The following is a 24,867-nucleotide window of genomic DNA, read 5'->3' as shown; positions in this document are numbered from 1 at the left end:
AGTGTTCCCATGTTCTGTTTGAACAACTGCCTCTTGGTCCATGGACAGATTCCTCATGAGCACAATTAAGTGTTCAGGAATACTCATACTTCGTAATGTTGTCCATAGCTTGCCATGATACACACACTCGAAAGCATTTGCATAATCAATAAAGCACAGGTAAACATCTTACTGGTGTTCTCTGCTTTCAGCCAAGAACCTCTGGAAGTTCTCTGTCAATGAATGCTTGCAGCCATTTCTGTATTACCTTCAGTAAAACTTTATTTGCATTGGATATCAAAGATATTGTCTGACGATTTCCACATTCTGTTGCATCACCTCTCTTTGTAATGGTCAAAAATATGGATCTCTTCCAGTCAGTCAGATATTTGTCTTCCAAATTTGTTGGCATAGATGAGTGAGTGCCTCCTGTGCCGCCTCGCTTTCTTGAAAAATTTCAATTTGTATTCCATCAATTCCTGGAGCCTTGTTCTTTGACAATTCCTTCATTGCACCTTGGACTTCTTCCTTCAGTATCACTGGCTCTTGATCATATGCTACTTCCTGAAATGGTTGAACATCAAGCATTTCCTTTTGGTACAGTGATTCTGTATTCCTTCCATCTTCTTTTGATGCTTTCTGCATTATTCAATAATTTTCACAGAGCATCCTTCCATAATGAAAGTCGAGGCTTAATTTTTTTCTTCAGTTCCCCCAGCTTGAGAAATGCTGAGCGTGTTCTTCCTTTTTGGTTTTCTGACTCCAGATCTTTGTACATTTTGTTGTAATATTTGACTTTTGTCTTCTTGAGCTGACCTTTGAAATTTTCTGTTCATCTCTTGGACCTCCTCATTTCTTCCATTTGCTTTAGCATCTCTATGCTGGAGAGCAAATTTCAGAGTCTCTTATGACATCCATTTTGATCTTTTCCTTCGTTCTTGTCTTCTTAATGACTTTTTGCTTTCTTCATGTATTATGTTCTTGATGTCATCCCACAACTCTCTTGTCTTCAGTTAGTGTTTAATGTATGAAATCTATTCAGATGATCTCTAAATTCAGGTGGGATATAGTCAAAGTCATATTTTGGCTCTCATGGACTTGTTTTCATTTTCTTCAGCTTCAGTTTGAATTTGCATAAGAGTAATTGATGGTCTGTTCTACAATCTGCCTCTGGCCTTGTTTTGACTGATGATATGGAGCTTTTCCATCGTCTCTTTCCGCAGATGTAGTCAATTTAATTTCTATGTATTCCATCTGGTGAGGTCCATGTGTGTAGTCATCTCTTATGCCATCTAAAGAAGGTATTTGAAATGAACAAGTCATTGATTTTGCAGAATTCTATCATGCGATCTCCAGCATCATTTCGATCACCAAGGCCATATTTTGCAACTACTGATTCTTCCTCTTTGCTCCCAACCTTTGCATTCCAATCACTAGTAATGATCAATACATCTTGATTGCCTGTTTGATCTATTTCAGATTGAAGAAGTTGGTAGAATTCTTCTATTTCATCCTCATCGGCTTTAGTGGTTGGTGCATAAATTTGAATAATAGTGGCATTAACTGGGCTTCCCTGTAGGCACATGGATATTATTCTATCACAGACAGCATTGTACCTCATGACTGATCTGGATATGTTCTTTTTGACGATGAATGTAACACCATTCCTCTTCAACTATATGGTTGTCAGATTCAAAATGGCCAATACCAGTCCATTTCAGCTCACTAATGCCTAAGATATCGATGTTTATGCATTCCATTTCATTTTTTACAATTTCCAATTTTCCTAGAGTCATCCTTTGTACCTTCCATGTTCCGATTATTAATGGATGTTTACAGAAATTTCTCTTCATTTTGAGTTGTACACCCTTAAGCAAATGAAGGTCCTGCGGGCTTTACTCCCATGGGCTTTAATCCATTCACATCATCACAGTGAACTCGACTTTGAGGAGGCAGCTCTTCCCCAGTCACATTTTGAGTGCCTTCTAACCTGAGGGGCTCATTTTCTGGCACTATATATATCTGACAATGTTTCTCTGCTATTCATGAGGTCTTCAGTGACCAAATATTTGGAAGTAGTTTGTCACTCCTTCTTCCTAGTTTGTCTTTCTTTGAAAGCTCATCTGAAACCTGTCCACCATGGGTGACCCTGCTGGTATTTAAAATACCATGGCATAGCTTCCAGAATCACAGCAAACTGCAGTATGACAAACTGACAGACGAGTGGTGGGGAAAACCTCTTAGACATAACTAAATGCTACATAGGACAAATGTCTTAGGTTCCAAAGTGAAAACCATGTGACTGTGGGCTATCTATATCAATTGACACAATATAGTTCATAAAGATAATGTTTTACATTCCACTTTGGTGAGTAGCATCTGAGGTCTTAACTTGTGAGTGGCTATCAAAGATATAGCTCTTGGTCTTTTCAAGTTGGGGCAATTTGGAGTGAAGAAAAAGACTCAACAGAACAATTTGTCCAGTAGATTAATGGACCACATGAACCTCAGCATACAAGACAGGACCCCAAGACCATAAGAACTAGATGGTGCCTGACTACCACTACTAAACACTCAGAATAGGATCACAAGAATGGTCCCTGGCAGAAAAAAATCAAATACACACACACAAAGTCAAGCTTGCTGATCTGACAGAGAGTGAGAACCTCTTGATACTATGGCTGTAACACGCCTTCCAACTTGGAACTGAGGCTATTCCCAGAGACCATGCTTTCAGCCAAAGAGTACACAGGCCCATAAAAGTAAGCAAAAATTCCTGAAGGGAACATGTTCTGTAGAACAATCAATTATATGAGATCAAAAGAACATTGGCCCAAAAGTAAACATAAGAAGGCAAGAATAGGTAGAAAATCCAAACAAAAAGAATGGGGAGCCCAGGGCAGGAATGGCAAGTGTGTTAGTACATTGGGAGGAATGTAACTAGTGTCACGGAACATATTATGTAGAAACTAATGAATGGGAAACCAATTTGCTCTGTAAACTTTCACGTAAAGCACAATAAGAATAAAGACACGGCGCTGTAGGATAAGCACTGGATCGCAAGGTCAGTTGGACTACAAGGTTGGCAAACCAAACTCAACAGCTGCTTCTCGGAAACCCTATACAGGGTCACTCTGAGTTGGAACCAATTCAACAGCACTTAACAACAACACCATATGAGTATGAAAGCGGTATATAGAAATGTATTTGGTTCCTGTTTTTCTTTCTACAAGGACCAGCAATGTCTTGCATTAATTATGTGCTGACTACTTGTATTTTGATGGCTTTAGTCATTTCTCTTTGTATTAGTTATCCTTTACGCTAATATAAAGGTATGGAGAGATTTATCTTAAAGTTTAGCTTGGAGTATGTTGTTGCTGTTGAGTTGACTCTGGCTCAAGGCTACTCCACGTACAAAAGATGGAAACGTTGTTTAGACCTGCACCATCTTCATGACCATTGGTGTGCTTGAGTCCATTGTGGCAGTGACTGTGTTTTCTGAGAAACTTCCAACCTGGATGTTCAAAATACCTCATCTTCCAGCACAGTATTTTGTTGTGACCATAGGGTTTTAGTGGCACTGTAGGATAAGCATTGGCCTGCTGACCAGCCACTCCTTAGAAACCCTATACAGGATTAATATCATCAGTCTGACTCCATGGCACTTAACAACAGTGCAAGCACAACAATATTCAAAAGTAGATAACCAGGTCTTCTTTCCTAATCTGTCTCAGTCTGGATGCTCCACTGAAACCTGTCTACCAGGGGTGATCCTGATGGTATCTGAAATACTACTACTGTAGCTTCCAGCATCACAGCAACACAAAAGCCACTAGAGAAAAACAAACTAATAGACAGATGGTGCTCTATGCACTTATTTTATATGAATTCTCTTTGTGTCTAGGTACACTTCTAGGCATGTATTTTATGTTTATAATGATGTTGGGACAATTACATAATGCTTCACGTAACCCAGAAAAGTTATGGTAAATGTGTCATTTTCTGTCTTGTACATCAGTTCTTATTTATGTGTTATCAGCTAAAGTCGTGGAAGAGATTGACCGTGTGGTTGGCAGACACAAGAGTCCTTGCATGCAGGACAGAAGCAGCATGCCCTACACGAATGCTGTGCTGCACGAGATCCAGAGATACATTGATCTTGTCCCCTTGAGCCTGCCCCATAAGGTGACTCATGACATTAAATTCAGAAACTACCTCATTCCCAAGGTAAGATTTGTTTCTGTCATACTGCCACACAATGCTCTTGAGGCCCCCATATTAATAGTATAATTCCAACCCTCTACTAACACAAATAGCGTAATGGTTTCGAATCGGGCTGCGAACCTTAAGGCCAGAAGTTCGAAACTACCAGCCATTCCGCAGGAGAAAGATGAGGCTTTCTGCTCCTGTAAAGATTTACAGCCTCAGAAACCCTGTACAGGGTCGCTATGGGTTGGAACCGACTCGAAGGCACTTAACAACAACAACTAACACAAACTGAGAAAAGTGCAAATGTAACAAGAGTGAGTTAATGGCTTTTGTGTTGTTGACACTTTGAGACTATAAAGCCTTATAATAGTTCTTGATAACAAACTTGAAAGATGATCTGCCAGTGTAATCTTTCAAGTTCATTAGGCTTCTTTATGATTGTTTTGGGTAACCTTAGCTGTTTACATCTCAAATAAATTTTAATAGCTGTTTGTCAATTTCTCAAAATCCTATTGGGCAGTTCTACTTTTCCTATAGGGTCACTATGAGTTGTAGTTGGTAACTGATAAATTGTATAAATTCTAAAATCCCTTTCCTTTTTTTGTTCAAAATATAAGAAAACATAACTGATGTTTTTGTTTTGATGACCTTACTTCTATAAATCTTATTAAATTCACTTATCTTTGCAAGTAATTCGCTTGTGGATTCATTTGGAATATCTATGTACAAAATCTTGTGATCATTATTCTGTGATATTAAAGGTAGTAAAAAAAAAAAATTAATGTAAATTTGATTCAGTTTCATTTGGTAGTTGTTTAATTTCCAAATGTGGTTCTAACATGTTAGGGGGCTTCCAAAAGTTTGTGGAAAATATTTAATTAAAGGTTGTTGGCATTTCTCCACAAACTTTTTAAAGACTCCTCACATATCCTAAAAGTAGATGGTCTTAAAGAACAAAAAAATTATTTTCTCACATTTCTGGTACCAAAAGTCCAAAGCACAATGTAGCCTGAAGGAGAGGTCCTTCTTTGTTTATTTAACTTTTATTAGCCAGCAAGCCTTAGAGTTCCTAGGCTTGTAGATTCATCTGCCTCTCTCACCATTTGATGACATCTGTCTTGCCATTTTAAAATAACTCCTACATTGTTAGAATACTACTGAAAGAGTAGATTAAATTGCATAGAATAAATTAAACAGATTTGTTTTCATAATTAAATCATACTAGCATATGGCTAGGAATCCTACACATACTTTGGGGGCCAAAATTCAATCAATAACAGTGGCTAAAATATAACTACAACAGACGTGAACCTATTTATATTCCTTACCTATAATTTATATTCCTTACTTTTCCTATTTATGTGAATATTTATGTTTTACTAAAGAAATATAAATGTGTTTAATTACATAGTGCTCAGCATTTCTCAAGCATAAAGAACTGAAGAAAAAAATCAAGCCTTAAACTGCAATACTGGAGAATTCTATAAACAAAATATTGAATAATGCAAAAAGCATTTTAAAAAGATGGGAGGAATACACAGAGTCACTGTATCAAAAGAAATGGTCGATGTTCGACCATTTCAAGTGGTAACATATGATCAAGAGCCAATGCTAGGCTTGCAGAATGTGCCCTTTGGTTGTTTAAATGATTATATATTCCTGAGTATTTTTGTGTATATCCACCCCTCCCAAAAAAAAACAAAAAACCTGAGTGAATTAAAGCAAATACTGTTGAATGATGATACACGAAGGAGACTGTAATCATTGCAATGAAATGATGAGTGTAAAAGCAATGTTTTCCCATGTAAATTATCACTTAATCCACAATAAAAACTTAAAAAAAAAAAAAAAAGAGAGAGAGAGAGCCAATGCTATGGGTGGAAGAAGTCCAAGGTGCACTGAAGGCATTGACAAAGAACAAGACTCTGGGAATTGGTGGAATACAAATAGAAATCTTTCAACAAACTGATGCAGCACTGGAGCCACTCACTCATCTATGCCAAGAAATTTGGAAGGCAACCACCTGGCCAAATGATTGAAAAACATCCATTTCTGTGTTCATTCTAAAGAGAGAAGAACTAACAGCATGTGGGAATCATCACACAATATCATTAATATCTCATACAAGTAAAATTTTGCTAAAGATCATTCAAAATTGGCTGCAACAGTACTTTGACAGAAAAATGCCAGAGGTTCAAGTTGGATTCAGATGAGGACATGAAATGAGGGAAATCATTGCTGACATCAGATGGATCTTGGCTGAAAGCAGAGAATACCAGAAAGATGTTTACCTGTGCTTTACTGACAATGGAAAGGCTTTTGACTATATGGATCATGACAAGCAATGGATAGTATTGCAAAGGCACTCAGAACTTGACTTGGGAAGAACTACCTCCTCAAAGTAGAGTTGATCATAATGACATGGATGTAGTTAAGTTGTGGGGACCTGCATTAGTTGATGTGGCACAACTCAAGATGAGAAGAAACAGCTGCAAACATCCATAAATAATTGGAATGTGATATGTATGATATGAGAATCTAGGAAAATTGGAAGTCGATAAAAATGAAATGGAATTCATAAAAACTGATAATTGTAAGCATTAGTGAGTTGAAATGAATTGGCATTGGCCATTTTGAATCTGGCAATCATATGATTTATTACTTCAGGAATGACAGTTCAAGAAGAATGGCATCACATTCTTAGAAATGTGCTCCTTAGAAACTCAGATGGCCAGATTTTATCTCTCATATTTAGCAAATAGTATCTGGAAGGACCAATCCCTGGAAAAGGACATCATGCTTGGTAAAGTACAGGGAAAGCAAAAAAGAGAAGTAGATAATAAGATGGAATGGCACAGTGGCAGGTACAATGGGCTCAGCCATAGCAGCAATTGTGAGGATGGCGCAGGACCAGGCGGTGTTTCATTCTGTTGTACACAGTGTTGCTATGGGTCAAAACTAACTTGATAGCACCTAACAAGATCACCAGATCTTTCTGTTTGGGCGTCAGCTTAACTGTTTATGCCATTCAGAGACTGCTACTCTTCTTTGTAAGTTGGACTTGTGTCTTAACCCTCTGAATCTTTTCATTTTACTTTTTTTTCTTTTTTACACTTGTTGATAATGCCAACCATCAGTAGAATGTTGCCAGAATTAAATCAAGTAACATATGGAAAAATGCAAGTTGAATTATAAGATCCCCTCAGAGTGATAAGTTTACAACCTGAAAAAATATTGTTTTAGTGAGGATAAGTGCATCTAAGGAAATTCAGTATACAAAGAGGAACAAATTTCAATTTGATTATCTTGTCTTTTTAATCTCATTTACTAAAAACAATATATTTTCTATGTTTGCTTGTTTGTTTCTTTTCAGTACACAGACATCTTTGAAGATTCCAACTAAGGTCATAGTAACTGTTGCTCAGTCTAGTTTTTGTGATTGTTTCCTTCAGATAAGATTCCAGTTAGCTATCTTTGACAAAAAAAAAAAACAAAAAAAACTGAAATGGTGATGTGTACATCTCATTGAGTACATTGTGAAGCCAGGGACACATAATTTATCCCATTGTGGGTGATGCAAAGGTCCTCTCTTAGAAAGAGGGAGCTACAAAATGCCCTACATCTAGAAGACGCTCCTTTTATATGTCATTTATAAAAATCCTTGGCATGGTACTTAGTGCATTGTTAATATCTTGTTTCTCAAATCATTCATTTCAGCAGTAATTGCTGTTCTTGGCTTGAATTAATTATTCTTGCCTGAATTGTTACAAAATGATAATTTTCTAATTTTAATATCCCTTCTGCATTTTTTCTGAGATTAAGCTATAAAGAAGCAATCCCTGCCATTCTCAAATTATGAAAAACAAGTTGCACGATCACTGCCCAATGCTCAATAGTTGTAAGAGTAATTGTTATCATCCCATAATAGGATATTTTGATTAGATCAAATGTCTACTTGAAAAAGCCAAGAGTGACTTCTGCTTTAAACCATAAGCAACATGTAAAATAGAGAAATAAAGTGATGAGCTACAGTAACAGATGGAAACAGGCAATAGGCCCAATCTTGGTTATTAGATGATATTCAGAAAGACTGACATCCAAATACTTGCTACTTCCAACGCTACTGGAGGCCACTCTAGCAAGATCACTGCCCTTAGACATAAACTTATTTCCTCTTATTTCTTTGTCTATCTGGGTGGAAACGTTACTGCCTTTCTTTAAATATGGCCACCTCAACTTTAGATCATAACACATTGTACTAAGAGATTTCCAACATTTCTTCCAACTCCATGAATTCATTTTTTTCTGAATATTTTCTTGTATGTTTGGTGAAAGTATATGCATCAAAACAAGACCCCATTCAACAATTTCTACACATAATTTTCAATGACATTGGTTACTTTCTTCACATTGAATCAACATTCTCATTATTTTCATTCTAAGCATCCCATTCCCATTAACTTGGTCTCATAGCTCCCCAAGTCTATCATACATGCTTTAAAGTAACTATTGACCATTTGATCTCATATAAATAACGTTTTAAAGGGCACCGTATCAAGGATGACATTCTTTACTTTTTAAGCTAACTATTTAGTGACTTAAGCAGATATTTTCAGATCAATGTTTACAAAAAAATCTCTTGACAACAGTCTCAGAGATCCTCCAGCCTTAATGGGTCTCATAAATCTGGATTATTTTAGAATGTAGAATTCTATTCCACATTTTTCTCCCTTTCTATCAGGATCCATTTATTCAGACACTGATCGTAACTTTCAGTTGTTGTTAAGTGCTGTCGAGTCAATTCCGACCCATAGCGACCCTGTATAGGGTTTCCAAAGAGCAGCTGGTGAGCTTAAACCACCAACCTTGCAGTTCAAACGACTTTGCAGTATGACACATTAGCCCACAGCGCCACACCAGGACTCCTGTAACTTTCAGTAATGGGAGCCAAAAAAGTTAATTTCATGATATGATTGCTTATATCTAAGAAGTATCAGCACCTGTAGCCCTTGTTTGTTTTTATATGTTGCTGTTGTTATAAAAATATTATGTATAATGTAGCATTTCTCCACAATTTCATTATAACCCAGTTTATCTGTGTCTGTTCATTCTAGGGCACAACCATATTAACATCACTGACTTCTGTGCTGCACGACAGCAAAGAATTCCCCAACCCAGAGAAGTTTGATCCTGGTCACTTTCTGGATGAGAATGGCAACTTTAAAAACAGTGACCACTTCATGCCGTTCTCAGCAGGTAACATAGATTTATATCCGTCTGTAATTTGGGGTACAAGAAACCTGTATGAGACCACTGGGACTTGCACTGTGCCTACTCTGAAGCTGTTAGAATGACTCCCAATGCCCATTTACTTTGATACATCATCACTATTGGGCCAGAGCAATGGATTTTTGGAATGTGACACAGTTCTTCCAAAATGAGGAAACTAGAGAATGGGTTGATTGAATTTGGCCTCCATCACTCAGCTACCCAGAACTCCTCCTACAAGGTGAAATTCATTTAAGCTGGCAGCACCTTTCCTGAGAAAGGTCTCTAACACAACAAGTTTGTTGTCTTCTGTGTCACACCCATCACCTTTCAAGCTGATCTCTTGGAATACAAATACCCATAAACATAAAGTCAGTATTTAAGGGAGTCTCACCCGTTATGGTAAGCAGGTCATTGTAATCTATAGGACTAGTGCTATGAGAAGGTGCCTATTTTCTGCTCTCACATACCTCACAGTAAGGCATAAAATAAAATTAGCAACATTATAATAGAAGCAATGAAATATGAACTGCCTCACAGGGCAGAGAGCAAAGAAGAGATGGAAAGGCCTTTTTTTTTTTTTTTTTTTTTGCATGCAAATATACAATTAATGAAACATTTCTCATTTCAACATTTTTACACATATAATTCACTGACATTGATTAGTTCATCATATTACATATGTCACTAATATCTGTTTCCTGTATTTTCCACCATCCTTAAGCAAAAACTCAATACTCTTATGTGATGAGAGTCTCTTCTTTATCTCTCTCACCCTTGTTACCCACTAATAAATTCTGATATCTATATACTTGCATATTCTAGATATTTCACATAAGTGGGATCATGCAATGTTTGTAGCTTTGTGAGTGATTTATTTCACTCAGCATAATGTTTTCAAGGTTCATCCATGGTATAAACATATCAAAACTTCATTTCACTTTATGGCAGTGTAATATATCATTGTGTACAGATTTCTCTTTGCATTCCTTCATTCAATTCTTTTGGATATAAACCTAAGACTAGGATTGCTGGCTTATATGGTAATTCTGTGTCATGCTCTCAGGAACCTCAGAACTATTTTTCACAGCTGCTAAACATTTTACAAGGAGGTCAGCAGTTCAAAACTACCAGCTGTTCCGTGGGAGAAAGACGAGGCTTTCTTCTGCTCCCGTGAAGATCTACAGTCACGGAAACTCTGTACAGGTTTGCTATGAGTTGGAACCAACTCCACGGCACATCACCACCATATGTTTTTCAGACCCAATCAGTATTATGAAGATTCCAGATTTATACATCCTCCCCAACACCTGTTTCTATCTCTATCTAACCATATTTATTAACCATATGTATTAACCATAGCCATATTAGTGAGTGTGAGGACCATGAAGAATACAATATGGGTCCTGCCCACATGGAATTCTCAGAACGAAACAGAGTACTTTTCTGAGCAGTGACCTGGGCCAGGAGAAAGACACCGAACACCTGACTTCCTGGTAACATCAACTGGAACCTAATAACTAGTACAAAAACAACTCCATCTGTCATAGATGTTCTCTCTCTCACTGCCATGGAGCTGATTCTGAGTCACAGCAATTCTGACTCGTGTGGTTTCAGAGACTGTAAATCATTACAGGAGCAGAAAGCCTCATCATTCTCCTGTGGAACATTAGTGGGTTTGAACTATTGACCTATAGATTAGCAGTCCTGTGTGTATCCTACAGCACCACCAGAGCTCCTGATTAGACATGATTTTTCCTGATTCTCTTATACCTGGATCACTCTGGATGCTTTCCTGTCTGCCCAAGAATCTTGCCACTGTCTTCTGTCTGTAAGTTCCCTAATAAAGTTAGATTGCATCAACCTGGATTTTCCACCTCTTTTTTCCCCCAGTATCCTTGGAGCCAGTTCTCCCAGTGGTCTGATAGGTTGTGATAGTGGGGGTGAAGTGATCGCTCTGTGTGCTTTTGGTTTGCATTTAAAAATTTTTTTTACTGTGAATTAAGTAAAGGATTACAGACAAGACCATCAGTTTTACATTCAACAAATCACACACTGTGTTCATGTCAATGATTACATACCTTTCCGTCCAGAAACATTTATCCCACTTCCTCCCTTTGGTTCCTACTTCCTCCGTTCCACCCACATTCCCATCCCTTCTCAACTTTGTCCAAAATTTCGTCCTATCATTGTACAGTTGTGTATTTCTTTTATCAATTCTATTAAGAGTCTGATTTTATATTTTGAGGCTCTTTCAATGAGAACATAGATATGTATTATGGTTATGTTCTCTTGTTCTACTATCCCTTTAATCATGCGATGATGTCCTTCTTTGTCTCTTATACTGGTTTTTGCCTTAAAATCTATTTTATCAGAAATTAATATTGCCACTCCTTCTCTGTTTTGATTACCATTAGCTTGATATATTTTTCCATCCTTTGATTTTTAAATCTATTTTTGTCTCTGTGTGTAAAGCGTGCCTCTTGTAGACATCATATTGAAGAATACTATTTTCTTATCCATTCTGCTACTCTCTATCTCTGGTGCATTTAATCCATTGATGTTCATTGTAACTATTGATAAGTATGAATTTATTTTGTTGTGTATATTTTTTTGTGGTTCTGCTAGTTTCCTTGTACCACATATTTTTTTAGTTCATCTGCGCATTTTCTTATCAATTTTTTCAGTACTAGTGTTTTAATTATATACTAAATCCTCATGGTTTTCATTTTTCTTGATTTCATTTGAAGGTATATAAATTTTCTTTGAGGTTACCTGCAATTTATTAATTTCTTCCCCAGTTTAAAACGGTCTGTTTTATCTTGAAATCTACTTGATTTTCTTGCCATTTTAAAGCTCTATAGCTATGCGTTTCCCTCCTTTTGCTTTGCAGTTGTCTTCATTATAAATTTCTATCTCTGATTCCCTATTTTCACCCTTGTAGATTTGTTTTATACTTGTTGGATACTTCTGTATCTGGATTGAATTCTGGGTAGTGTTGCCGTGTATGTCAATTTCTGGGTATTGTTTGCTGTTGTTGGTTCTAACTTCAAAGGACTCTCTTTAGTAATTTTTGGAAAGGTTACCTTGTTTTTACAAATCCTTTAACTTCCTTTTATCTGGAAATACACTAATTTTGCTGTCATATTTGAGGGACAGTTTTGCTAACTATATGCTTCTTGGTTGGGTTTTTTTTTTTTTTTTTCCTTTTCTTTTCTTTTTATGTCTCCAGTAATAGTTAAGGTTAAGTGTCAACTTGACTGGACCAGGATTCCCAATGGTTTGGCAGTTGATATGTATCCCCATGGTGAGATCTATCAAAGTGTAGTTAACTCTGTCATTGACTATGAACAGTGTACTTAACTCTATGGTGATTGGCCAATAACAGGCATAGTTAACTCCATGATGATTGGCTATGAGAAGCCAATCAATTGAAATTATCTGTCTTTAGGGGTGTGGCCTGCTTCCAATATACTGGACATTCAGGCAAAGCTGCTGGATCTGGATCTTGCATCTGGGTCATCCTCCAACTTCTAATTATTTGGACTTGAGCTGTTTCCTTGATAAAAACTTCTCTTTATAGATATGTTTCACTGGTCTTGCTTCTCTAGAGAACCCAGACTAAGACATCTCCCCATTGCCTTTTGCCTGCATGATTTCTGCTGAGAAATTAGGGCTTACTCTTAATGGCTCTCCTTTTTTGTTTTTCTCAAGCATCTTTCAGAATTCTTTCCCTATCTTTGATTTGGAGATTTTGATTATGATATGTCCTGGTGATTTTCTTTTGGGCATCTATCCTGTTTGGGGTTCAATAAGTTTCTTGAATGCTTATCTTTGCAACTTTCATAATCTTAGGAATTTTCTTCCAAAAGTGCTCTGACTGCCTTTTCTCTACTTTTCTTTGCCTCTTTTGGTTCTGGAATTCCAGTTACCCATAAGTTATTCCTCTTCATGCTGTCCCACATCAATTTTAGGCTTTCTTCAGATTTTTTCATTCTTTTTTCTGATTGTTCTTCTAGATTACAAGTACAGAGAGATTTATCTTCAAGCTCACTAATTTGGGCTTCCATTGATTCAAAACTGCTTCTTTACCCTTTCAATGTATTTTCCATTTCTGAAATCTAATATTAATCTTCTGGATTTCTATTTGCAAGTTTTATATTGTCTATAATCCATTATCTATTTTGTTTGATTATTTCTATAGTGCTTTTCTGAATTCTTCCTTGTTTTCCTTGACTGTCAATCATTTGGAGATACCCAAATATCATTCTGGTTATTTCCTGACAATGTATTGCTGCAACAGTTTTTATTTTCAGCAAAATATTATCTGCATGTGATATTAATAATATTGTTCAATAATTTCTGCATTTGTTATAACACCTTTATTTAAACTGAGCATGTGTAAGGATCTCTTTCAATCTGTTGGCCAGTCAGTCTAAACCAAATTTCTTGGCTTGGACAAATGAGAGTTTCCACTGTTGCATCTGTTTGTTGAAATATCTTAATTGGTATTCCATCAATTCTTAGAGACTTGTTTTTAACCAATGGCTTCAGTAGCTTGGACTTCTTCCTTCAGTATCACTGATACTTGAAAATGTACTATCTCCAGAAATAGCTGTACATCCACCAATTCTTAGGTCTCCTTCAATTTCTCTCAGTAATTATTGATTTCAGTGTAAGAATCTTTTACTTCTTTTGTTAAATTTGTTCATGGATATTTTATTATTTTAGATGCTATTGCATATGGAACTGATTACTTGATTTTCTTTTAGGAATAATTATCGTTGATATAGAAGAAATTTCACTGATCTTTGTGTGTTAATTTACTTAATTTGTTTATTAGCTCTAGTAGCTTTCTGTGGATTCATTGGGATTTACTATAAATGGAACCATGTCATCAGGAAAAAGAGATAGTTTTACTTTTAGTTTCCTAATTTATATGCCTTTTTATTCTTTTTTCATGCCTAATTGCTCTGGATAAGACTTTGAGTGAAATGTTGAATGGTAGTAGTGAGAGTGGTCATCCTTGTCTTGCTCTTGATTCTAAGGTAAAAACTATAAGGCTTTCTCCATTTAGCAAAATGCTAACTCTGGGTTTTTCATAAATGCCCTTTATCTTAGTGAGAAGTTTTTCTCTGTTTATAGTTTGTTGAGTTCTTTTTTTTTTTTTTTTATCATGAATAGATGTTGGATTTTGTCAAATGCCTTATCTGAATTGTTTAAAGTGGTCATGTGTTTCTCTTCCTTTATTCTATTAGTGTTACACTGCACTGATAGTTTTTCTAATGTTGAACTTACCTTTGCATTACTGAACCCTACTTGATCAAGGTGATTTACACTTCAGTAGCAATCTAACTATGATGAATATGATGCTAATTAAATCAATCAAGGGCAAGATTCTACTACCTGGAGGGATCACATTTCAAAGAAAAAATTACATTTAACCTAGGTACTGAAGGAAACATAAGAGAAATAAATTTTTGCCAAAAGAAAGGTGCGAGATCAAGTTTGAAACTGCATAGTGTTGGAGATTATTGAAAAGTAGGTATCAGTAGAGCTGAGAGTTTAGGGCATAACGACTAGAAAAAAAGACCACAGACTTTCAGACTAAAAACAACACATGATTGGTCAGACCAACCATTTTGGGCCTTAAGCGATAAAGCATCTGCAGGGAGCCATGTAAAGTGCTGGAGTGGTATGTTTAGACAAGTATCTCTGAACGTCTATGAGGGAAACAGAATCTTTGGCTGAATTTATGCCAAAGGTCAGAAGAGAAGTAGAGATGTATGAGATATCTCCTCTAAGTCCTTCTTCCTCTAAGCCCTTTGAACAAGCAATGTGGATGTGTTTCTAGGCAAAGACTGATGGAAGATTGAATAGTAATAATATTGCAATGTTGAATAAAGAATTGATATCTAGTAAATACTTGCTGAAGTAAGTATGCCCATTAAGAAATGATATTGGGTGAATAAAAAGTATGGCTATCCTTCCACCAATCTTTCTATCTAATCATTTTCCCATCTATCTTGATTTCTATCCTGTCATCCTTGCAATGACTGATCAAATAGTTACTGCATATTCTCTTTGTACCAGATTTTTTTTTAAAAAAACAACAGAATGTTAAAGGAGTATCTAATATCTGTGTTTGTTATTTTCAGGAAAACGAATTTGTCTGGGAGAGGGCCTGGCCCGTATGGAGTTGTTTTTAATCCTGACCACCATTTTACAGAAATTTACCTTGAAGCCTCTGGTTGACCCAAAGGACATTGACACCACCCCAGTTGCAACTGGGTTAGTCTCTTTGCCACCCTCTTTTCAGCTCTGCTTCATTCCTTCCAGAAGACGAACAGATATTTGACTATTTCTGTACTGTCATCTATAACTTCCCTCTACTGGGATTTCATTCACATCTTCCCAGTACAGGGATGCCTATTTTGAATTCTCCTCTCAACATCTCCTTATTCCTTCAAGATCCAGTGTAAATCCAATTCTGTTAAGAGGAGTTTCCTGTGTTTCAGGGTATAAATTATCTCCAGCATTCTATGCTCTGTAATACTTCCATTGGTCACCATCTGCCTTAATATTTACCTGAGTTATTACTGTTTTATCACTACAAATCAGAGCAAAAATAATTTCCTTTTCTGAATGCCATCAGGTAGATTCTGACTCATGGTGACACCATGTGTGTCAGAGCAGACCTGCTCGACAAAAGATTTTCAATGCCTGATTTTCAGAAGTTGTTCACTAGACATTTCTTCCAAATTGCCTCTAGATGGATATGAACTGTCAGTCCTTTGGTTAGTAGCTGACTGCTTAAACATTTTACCACTCAAGAACTACTCCAATAGAAAGTTGGCACTGATAGTTCATGACTTGATGTGAAAATAGAGATAGGGAAAATATCACCATTGAATTTAGTATAACATAAGACGCAAGGTTCTGGGTGCCCATGCATTAGAAACCACAGAAAAGTTTTGTCAAACAAATAAGTATAATGAGACCAAGTTGCTGCACTTAGCTATGTTAAAGAAAATGGAGAAAGAAAAGGATGAACTGTGAACTTCAAATTCCCAGACCTGTACCACATAAATCAATTAAGAGTTTCTATGTCTTCCCTGAAAGAAAACCTTGTCTCCTATAGTTACAAGGCTGAAATTTCTAAAAACAGAACCCAGAGTCTCATCCTGTAAGTTGCTGAATTACAATTCAAATTGACCTCCAAACCTTGCATGGTCTTCTTTTACAATGAATACATTGGAGAAGAAAGGAGATCCTGGAGATTGGAATATCAGTATTGGCAGACCCTGATGAGGTTGGGTACATATCACCCCCAAATTATCATGAGTCATCTTTATCAGTAGAAGCATCTCTTACAGCCCTGAGGAGTTAGTCATGCTTTTCCAAAAGAGCCGTTAATGGCCATCCCTCTGGTACTTGTCTTGCAAGACACTGTTGATTCTCCTCAGAAGTCACCTCAACCACTTCTCTTGGATTCTAGAACTATAACTAGACTCACACCCCAGCAGGTATAAAATGTGAGGTACACATAGTCTCAGTGGCACCATGGTCTTTTGGCATAACATAGTCCCCAGAGAAAATGTTCTACATCCAAACACATGAGTAGTGTTTGGGATTTTAAAGGTCATGAGCAGACATGAAGGTACAACAACTGGTCTCTCCATGTGCGGAAGAAAGAGTATTAAGAATTAAAGATGCTTGTACTCAACTAGTCCAGTGAACCAATGGTGCAGGTGAACATCAGTCACCACAACTCTGAGACCAGAAGAACTAGATGGTGCCTGTCTACCACTACCAACTGCTCTAAGATCACATTAGAAGGTTTCAGATAGAGTGGGAGAAAATATGGAACAAAATTCAAAGTAGTTTTTATAAAGACTGGATTTACTGGTCAGAAAGAGACTGGAATAACCTGAGACTATGGCCTTTCGGGTCTGGTATGGAACTCACCTTCATGGCCCAATTTTCCATCAAACAGTAGATAGGTATATTGTTGTTGAGTCATTTCTGACTTGTAGTGACCCTGTATAGGGTTTCCGAGGAGGGATGGTGGGTTTGAACCGCCAACCTTGAGGTTCAAACAGACCTTGTGGCCCAGTGATTTATCCTATAATGCCACACCAGGACTCCAGATAGATATAAGTGGGGGACAACAACATTAGCAAGGTATGCTCACCATGGAATGGTCAATCATTCAAGATCAAAAGGGCAACATTTACATTAGGACAAAGTTGAGAAGGGATGGGAAAGAGGGTAGAATGGAAATAGAAATCACAGAGAAGATGTGTGATACACTCCAAAGAACTGTGTGACTTTATAATTGACACAGATATCTGGACTATATGTGGGACAATGGATATCAAAGATATGGAATAATGGTAGAAGAAACATAAATGTAGTCACACTAGATTCATTGATATGAGTCCATTAAGTAGATAGTCTTAGGACCCCTGGTAATATAATGGATTACAAGCTGGGTTGTTAACCTCAAGGTCAGCAGTTCTAATCTATCAGCCACTCTGCTGAAGAAAAAGATTTTACAGTCCTAGTAAAGATTTACAGTCTCAGAAACCCTATGCAGGGTTGCTATGAGTTAGGACAGAATTGGTGTTCTGTTCCACCACCAACCAAGCAGAGGTTTTAGATTCAATTTCTTACCTCATACCCACCCTCCTAAGGGAGTCTAGAACAGATTTTTCACCATGGCTGATGGTGCTGTAGTTAAACACTGACCTGCTAATCACATGGTCAGCAATTCAAACCTAAAGCTGCTCCAAGGGAGAAAGATGAGGCTGCCTGCTCCGAGAAAGATTTACAGTCTCAGAAGGGACAGAGCGTTGTTATGAGTAGGGATTGGCAGTGAGTGAGTGAGTGAGAAATAAACTTGAAGAGTCTCAGACTCTTTAAAGTGTTCTGTGTTGACTCTGTTCTGTGGCTCATAATGTGCAACAGGAGCTGCTGCCACTGAACTGAGATTTTTATGCACTGAGTATAATTGAATCCCAGGGACCAAGTAGCAGCCCTTCTTAATTGCTAAGGGCAAAGTGGGTGAGGTTACTAGAATAGATAGAAAATTGGAAGCAGAAATAAGAATAATCTGACTCTCAGAAACCTATGGTATTGATAGTTGATTATGGTGTCCATCAAAAAAGGGAAATCTACTACTTAGTTCATCTCTATTAGTGATCTAGGTCAAGTCAACAGAAGTTCCTCTTGAAATACTAAAGAGCTAGTCATGGTCTTCAATACTCAGATTTGCACCAGTTTATAGACCCAGAATGCCTTGAGTGGCTGTGAAGACAGTCCCTTGAGGAAGACAGTCCCATTACACTGCCAAATATTTATGCTGGTAATGTTTTTCCAGCTGCTAGAGCAAATTTGCCAGAATCCCACTCTTACAAGGGACCTTGGATAGTGGAGCACCTGGCTGAGGCAAAATAATAGCCCATTGTGGCTTAACCCCAAAAGTACTCACCTTGAACAGGCCCCAGAAAGTGTGTGTCCATCACTTTGCTATCTCCTGGCATTCGCTCCTACACATCCATTACCAGGAAAGTGTCTTTTCTTCACATGCAGATTCCAAGCACATCACTCTTGGAAGATCCTGAAGCACGCATTGCGTGTCTTAGGGCTTCAGTGTGCCTGTATGAAAACAGGAGTAGTTGTAGTCCTGGTCACGGAGGCTGCTCTGTGTTGACTATTAATTTTCTCTATTGTAATGTGAGTTGTGATTTTGTCTAGGAGAGAATGAAAGAGAAGTCAACAATGCCAAACTCAAGGGTTGTTGTTGTTGTTAAGTGCCATTGAGTCAATTCCGACCCACAGCGACCCTGCATAGGGTTTCCAAGGAGCAGCTGGTGAGCTTGAACCACCGACCTTGCAGTTTAAATGACTTTGCAATCTGATGCATTAGACCACTGTGCCACACGAGGACTCTCAAGGGTACTTAAGACTTAATAATAAGTTGTGAGGGCAAGGGGTTGAGAACCCACTGAGGGAGGAGACAAATAGGAAGGCTGGTAGAACCTAAAAGTCCAGTAAAGGTATTTTACTCTAACTACATCTTCATGACAGAATTGGGAAGTATTTGGCTATAAAATACCAGTACACAAACTCAGGAAAGACTTCAGAAGGACAGGAAAAATAAGTCACATCCCAAGTCATGTGAAGGTAACATACAACTATCAACTTCAACTCTTTAAAGATATTTCCAACAGATATCTAAGTCAAAACAGTTTTTGAGCAGGGGGATTTGAAGCAATGAACCAGAACATTAGCTATGTGCAACATCCCAGAATGAGTCCTGTCATCTAGACCCACAAACTTTGTGGCAGGTTCCATTCTGTGTTTTGTCAAAGTGTACACCTAATTATCATGACCCCACCTACATGGGCCATTTCCTGAAACTCCCCACCCCTTTTATGAACATATATAATTACTTCTTTCCCCTCTTCCCATCCTCCCACCTCTGCTTTGGACCCTTTATAATCCAGGATCTCTCCTTATTTGTGGAGACAGAGGCTAGTGTTGCCTGTGCCCTCTATGTCTCCCTTGTGAGCTTTCTGTAACCTTTCTTCAATAAAGTTTTGTTCATGCAGAAAACCTTATGCCTCTCTTGGTCATTCTTGGTTAGTAAAAGACAAGGACCCTCCTTTACAGCATAGGGTGGAAAACAGCACTCTCCAATGGCATTACTAGAGGTCCATTCAGAAAGCGACAACTGGAAGCAAGACTGACAAAATAGCATTCAAAAGGCAAACAGAATACAAGGTACGCCCCAAGAAAGGACTCCAGCTAGCCACAATGGAGGAGTCAAAGGAAACCTCTTGAGGGTCTAAAGTACAGATGTCCACAGTTACATCTCCTAGGCATTCCTTGATAAATGAATTATTTTTGTTATGTGCCATCAAATCAGTTCCTACCCATAGTGATCCTATTAACAACAGAATAAGCACTGTCCAGTCCTGTGCCATCCTCACAGTTGCTGCTACACTTGAGCCCACTGTTCCTGCCACTGTCCCAATCCATCTCATTGAAAGTCTCCCTCTTTTTCACTGATCTTCAACTTTGCCAAGCATGATGCCCTTCTCCAGGGACTGGTCCCTTCTGATAACATGTACAAAGTATGAGAGATGAAGTCTCACCATCTTGTCTTCTAAGGAGCATTCTGGTTGTACTTCTTCCAATAGAGATTTGATTGTCCTTCTGGAAGTTCATGATTCTTTCAATATTCTTCTCCAACACCACAATTCAAGTGCATCAATTTTTCTATGATCTTCCTTATTTGCTGTCCAACTTTCACATGCATACAAGGTTACTGAAAATACAATGGCTTGAGTCAGATACACCTTAGTCCTCAAACTGCCATCTTTGCTGTCCAACACTTTAAAGAGGTCTTGTGCACCATATTTGCCTAATGCAATATGTCATTTGATTTCTTAACTGCTGTTTTCACGCATGTTGATGATTAATCCAAGCAAAATGAAGTCTTTGACAACTTCAGTCGTTTCTCCATTTATCTTGATGTTATTTATTGGTCCAGTGGTAAGTAATTTTGTTTTCTTTTTATTGAGTTGCAACCCATACTGAAGGCTGTGGCCTTTGATTTTCAGCAATAAGTTTTTTAAGTCCCTTTAGCTTTCAGCAAGCAGGGTAGTAAGTATCATGTGTATAGCACAGGTTGTTAGTAAGTTTTGTTCCAATGGTGATGCCACATTCTTCATATAATCCAGCTTCTTGGATTATTTGTTCAGCATACAGATTGAATAAATATGGTGAAAGAATACAACCCTGGAACACACCCTTCCTAATTTTAAAGCATTCAGTGTGCCCTTGTTCTGTTCGAACAACTGCTTCTTGGTCTATGCACAGGCTACTCATGAGCATCATTAAGAGTTCTGGAATGCTCATTCTCTGCAATGTTGTCCATGGCTTGTCATGATCCAAAAACCTGCAAGCCTGTGTGTAGTCAATAAAGCACAAGTGTTTACTTGGCTGAAAGTAGAGAATACCAGAAAGGTATTCTCTACTTTCAGCCAAGATCCATCTGATGGCAGCAATAGTATCCCTTGTTCCATGTCCTCTTCTGAATCCACTTGAACCTCTGGCAGTTCCCTGTCAACGTACTGTTGGAGCCATTTTTGAATTATCTTTAGGAAAATTTTACTTGTATTTGATATTAATGGTATTGTCTGATGATCTCAGCATTCTACATGGTCACCTCTCTTTGGAATGGGTGCAAATTACGGATTTCTTCCAGTCAGTTGGCCAGGTAGTTGTCTTCCAACTTTCTTGGCATACATGAGTGAGTGTCTCAGTACTGCATCAGTTTGTTGAATTATTTCAATTTGTATTCCATTAATCCCCCAGTGCCTTGTTCTTTGCCAATGGCTTCAGTGCACTTTGGACCTATTCCTTCAGTATTATAGGCTCTTGATCATATGCTATCTCTTGAAATAGCTGAACATCAACCATTTCCTTTTGGTACAATGACTCTGTGTATTTCTTCCATCTTTTTTTGATGCTTTCTCCATCATTCAGTATTTTGTCCATAGAATTCTTCAATACCACAAGTCAAGGTTTGAATTTTAATTCAGTTCCCTCAGCTTGAGAAATGCTGAGTGTGTTCTTTCCTTTTGGTTTTCTAACTCTAGGTCTTTGCACGTTTCATTATAATATTTGACTTTGTCTTCTTGAGCTGATCTTTGAAATTTTCTGTTCAGCTCTTGTACCTTCTTACTTCTCCAATTTGCTTTAGCATCTCTACACTAGAGAGAAAGTTTCAGAGTCTCTTCTGACATTCAATTTGGTTTTTTCCTTCTTTCTTGTCTTCTCAATGACCTTTTGCTTTCTTGCTGTATGATGTTCTTGATGTCATACCACAACTTTTCTGGTCTTCAGTCTTTAGTGCCCAATGCATCAAATCTGTTCCTCAGATGATCTCCAAATTCAGGTGGGATATATTCAAGTTCATAGTTTGGCTCTCATCGACTTGTTTCAATTTTCTTCAGCTTCAGCCTGGAATTGAATCTAAGTGATTGATGGTCTGTTTCACAGTCTGCGCTTGGCCTTGTTTTGGCTGATGAGATGGAGCTTTTCCACCATCTCTTTCCACAGATGTAGTCAATTTGATTTCTGTGTTTTCCATCTGGTAAGATCCATGTATATAGTTGTCTTTTATTTTGTTTAAAACAGGTATTTGCAATGAAGTCATTGGTCTTGCAAAATTTTATCATGTGATCTCTAGCATCATTTCTATCACCAAGGCTATATTGTCCAACTACTGATCCTTCCTCTTTATGCCCAACCTTTGCTTTCCAATCACCAGTAATTATCAAAGCATCTTGATTCCATGTTTGATTAATTTCAGACTGAAGAAGTTGGTAGAATTCTTCATTTTAAACATCACTGGCTTTAGTGGTTGGTGTGTAAATTTGAATAATAGTAATATTAACTGGTCTTCCTTGTAGGTTATGGATGTTATCCTATTACAGACAATGTTGTATTTCATGACTGATCTTGATATGTTCTTTTTGATGACAAATGCGACACCATTCCTATTTGTCATTATGGACATAGTAAACCACGGGATTGTCATATTCAAAATGGTCAATATCAGTCCATTTTAGCTCACTAATACCTAGGATATCGATGTTCCATTTCATTTTTTATAATTTCCAGTTTTCCTAGATTCATACTTCGTACATTTCATGTTCTGATTATTAATTGATACTTACAGCTTTTTCTCTCTTTTGAATTGTGCCCCATCATCAACTGAAGGTCCCAAGGGCTTTACTGTATTAGTGTCATCATGGTTACCTCTACTTCGAGGAGGCAGCTCTTCCCCAGTGACATTTTGTGTGCCTTCCAATCTGAGGGGCTCATCTTCTGGCACTACATCTGACAATAGTCTGTGCTTTTCATCATGTTTCAATATTCAATAATCTGGGGCTGACAGTTTTCCACTGCTATTCATAAAGTTTTCAGTGACTAAAGATTCAGAAGTAGTCCATTTCTCCTGCTTCCTAGTCTGTCTTCATCTGGATGCTCACCTAAAACCTGTCCACCATGGGTGACCCTGTTGGTATTTAAAATATCCGTGGCATAGCTTACAGAACCACAGCAACACACTAGCCACCACAATATGACAAACTGACAGACAAGTGGTAGACACTATGACTAGTTTCTAAAAATAACAATTTATACAAATGTACACACATAGTACTCTGGTTCCTTATTTCCAGATGGAAATTGAGGCTCAGGAAGGTTAGTCAGCTATTCTATGATCATAAAGGAAAAAAACTAGATCCTGATCTACTGTGTATGCCAGAGCTGACTCACTCCCTTTTAAGATGGAAGATATTTCATCAGGAAATGACTTAATGAAACAAACATAGCAATGAAATCTGAATAACAACAAACAGCTACATGTCTCATCACTCCCTATAACCTCAGTTTTTCTTTGAATAGTATTTTTTGCTAGTCTGGATCATAATTTTCCAGAATCATTTTGATTATAATAATCACATCTTTTTAAAACATAATGGAACACCTCAAAGAAAACTTCAGGAATTTGTTCAGTCCATGGGTCCAGGTAGTGTCAGGTATTTATGTTCCTGTGAATACTGGAAACAGCAAACCCAAACAGAACACACAAACAGGAAGAGCCCACCCCTTTTTACAAATCTGGTGGAAATGTCTCTTCAATTTAGCCTTTCACTCTAAATACACCTTAGACTGTGAGCACAGAGAGGCTGTGCTATCTAGGGCAGGTCTTTTTCCATACTCTAATAAACCTCTTTCACACTGTATTTCATTACTTTCTAGTCTTTGGTAGCCCGACCTGGTATCTGTTTGCTGGCTGAAACACTTGGGGCTACATCTTCAGAGACTCCCAGGATGGAATTGGGCTGACTTCCAGTGAGTGAGTATTAAGTGGCTGCCGAAACCCTTTTATTTTGATTACTTGAAATAAAACTGGTTGGGCAAGCTCTCTGTTTGGTCACACTCTGAGGACCTTCCTTTTTTATGAAGACGAATCTCTTTATCTTCCATCTTTTTGCTGTTTGCCTCTTCACTCTTTTCATTGAGCTCTGTAGTCTCATGAGACATTGATCTCTTAGGACATCTTAGACCTCTATGCTTCTTCCCTAGTATTATTTTTGTGTGACCTTCTTACCAACGTTTTCTCCTGTCTTCAAAGTTGCCAGGAGGGGTTCCAGTCCCCTGGTCTGGTAAATTGGAAGACCTGATTCCTACGTGAGGGGTTCAAGTTCCCAAGAATGAGAAGAGGCAAGAAATTGATGACCTCATTAAGGATCTGTCCCTAAGCACTCCTGCGAACGCAAATAAGAACTGGCCTCACTGAGGGGTTTGAGTCCTCAGGAGCTGCAG

The 24,867-nt window shown here is 37.7% G+C and overlaps 1 protein-coding gene across 1 annotated transcript in view; it reads left to right on the top strand.

The window, feature by feature from the left end:
• The window catches only part of LOC102815752 (cytochrome P450 2C19-like), a 38,118-nt gene extending 22,304 nt beyond the window's left edge, over positions 1 to 15,814 (top strand). Inside the window, exons 7-9 of the mRNA XM_006831450.1 lie at positions 4,019 to 4,206; positions 9,303 to 9,444; positions 15,615 to 15,814. Of these exons, the coding sequence (XP_006831513.1) occupies positions 4,019 to 4,206; positions 9,303 to 9,444; positions 15,615 to 15,814 (530 nt within the window). The remainder of the gene's footprint in view (positions 1 to 4,018; positions 4,207 to 9,302; positions 9,445 to 15,614) is intronic.
• Positions 15,815 to 24,867: the final 9,053 nt, after the last annotated feature.

Source organism: Chrysochloris asiatica, unplaced genomic scaffold, assembly GCF_000296735.1.
Source record: "Chrysochloris asiatica unplaced genomic scaffold, ChrAsi1.0 scaffold00003, whole genome shotgun sequence".
NCBI lineage: Eukaryota > Metazoa > Chordata > Mammalia > Afrosoricida > Chrysochloridae > Chrysochloris > Chrysochloris asiatica.
This window is presented reverse-complemented; position numbering and strand designations above follow the sequence as displayed.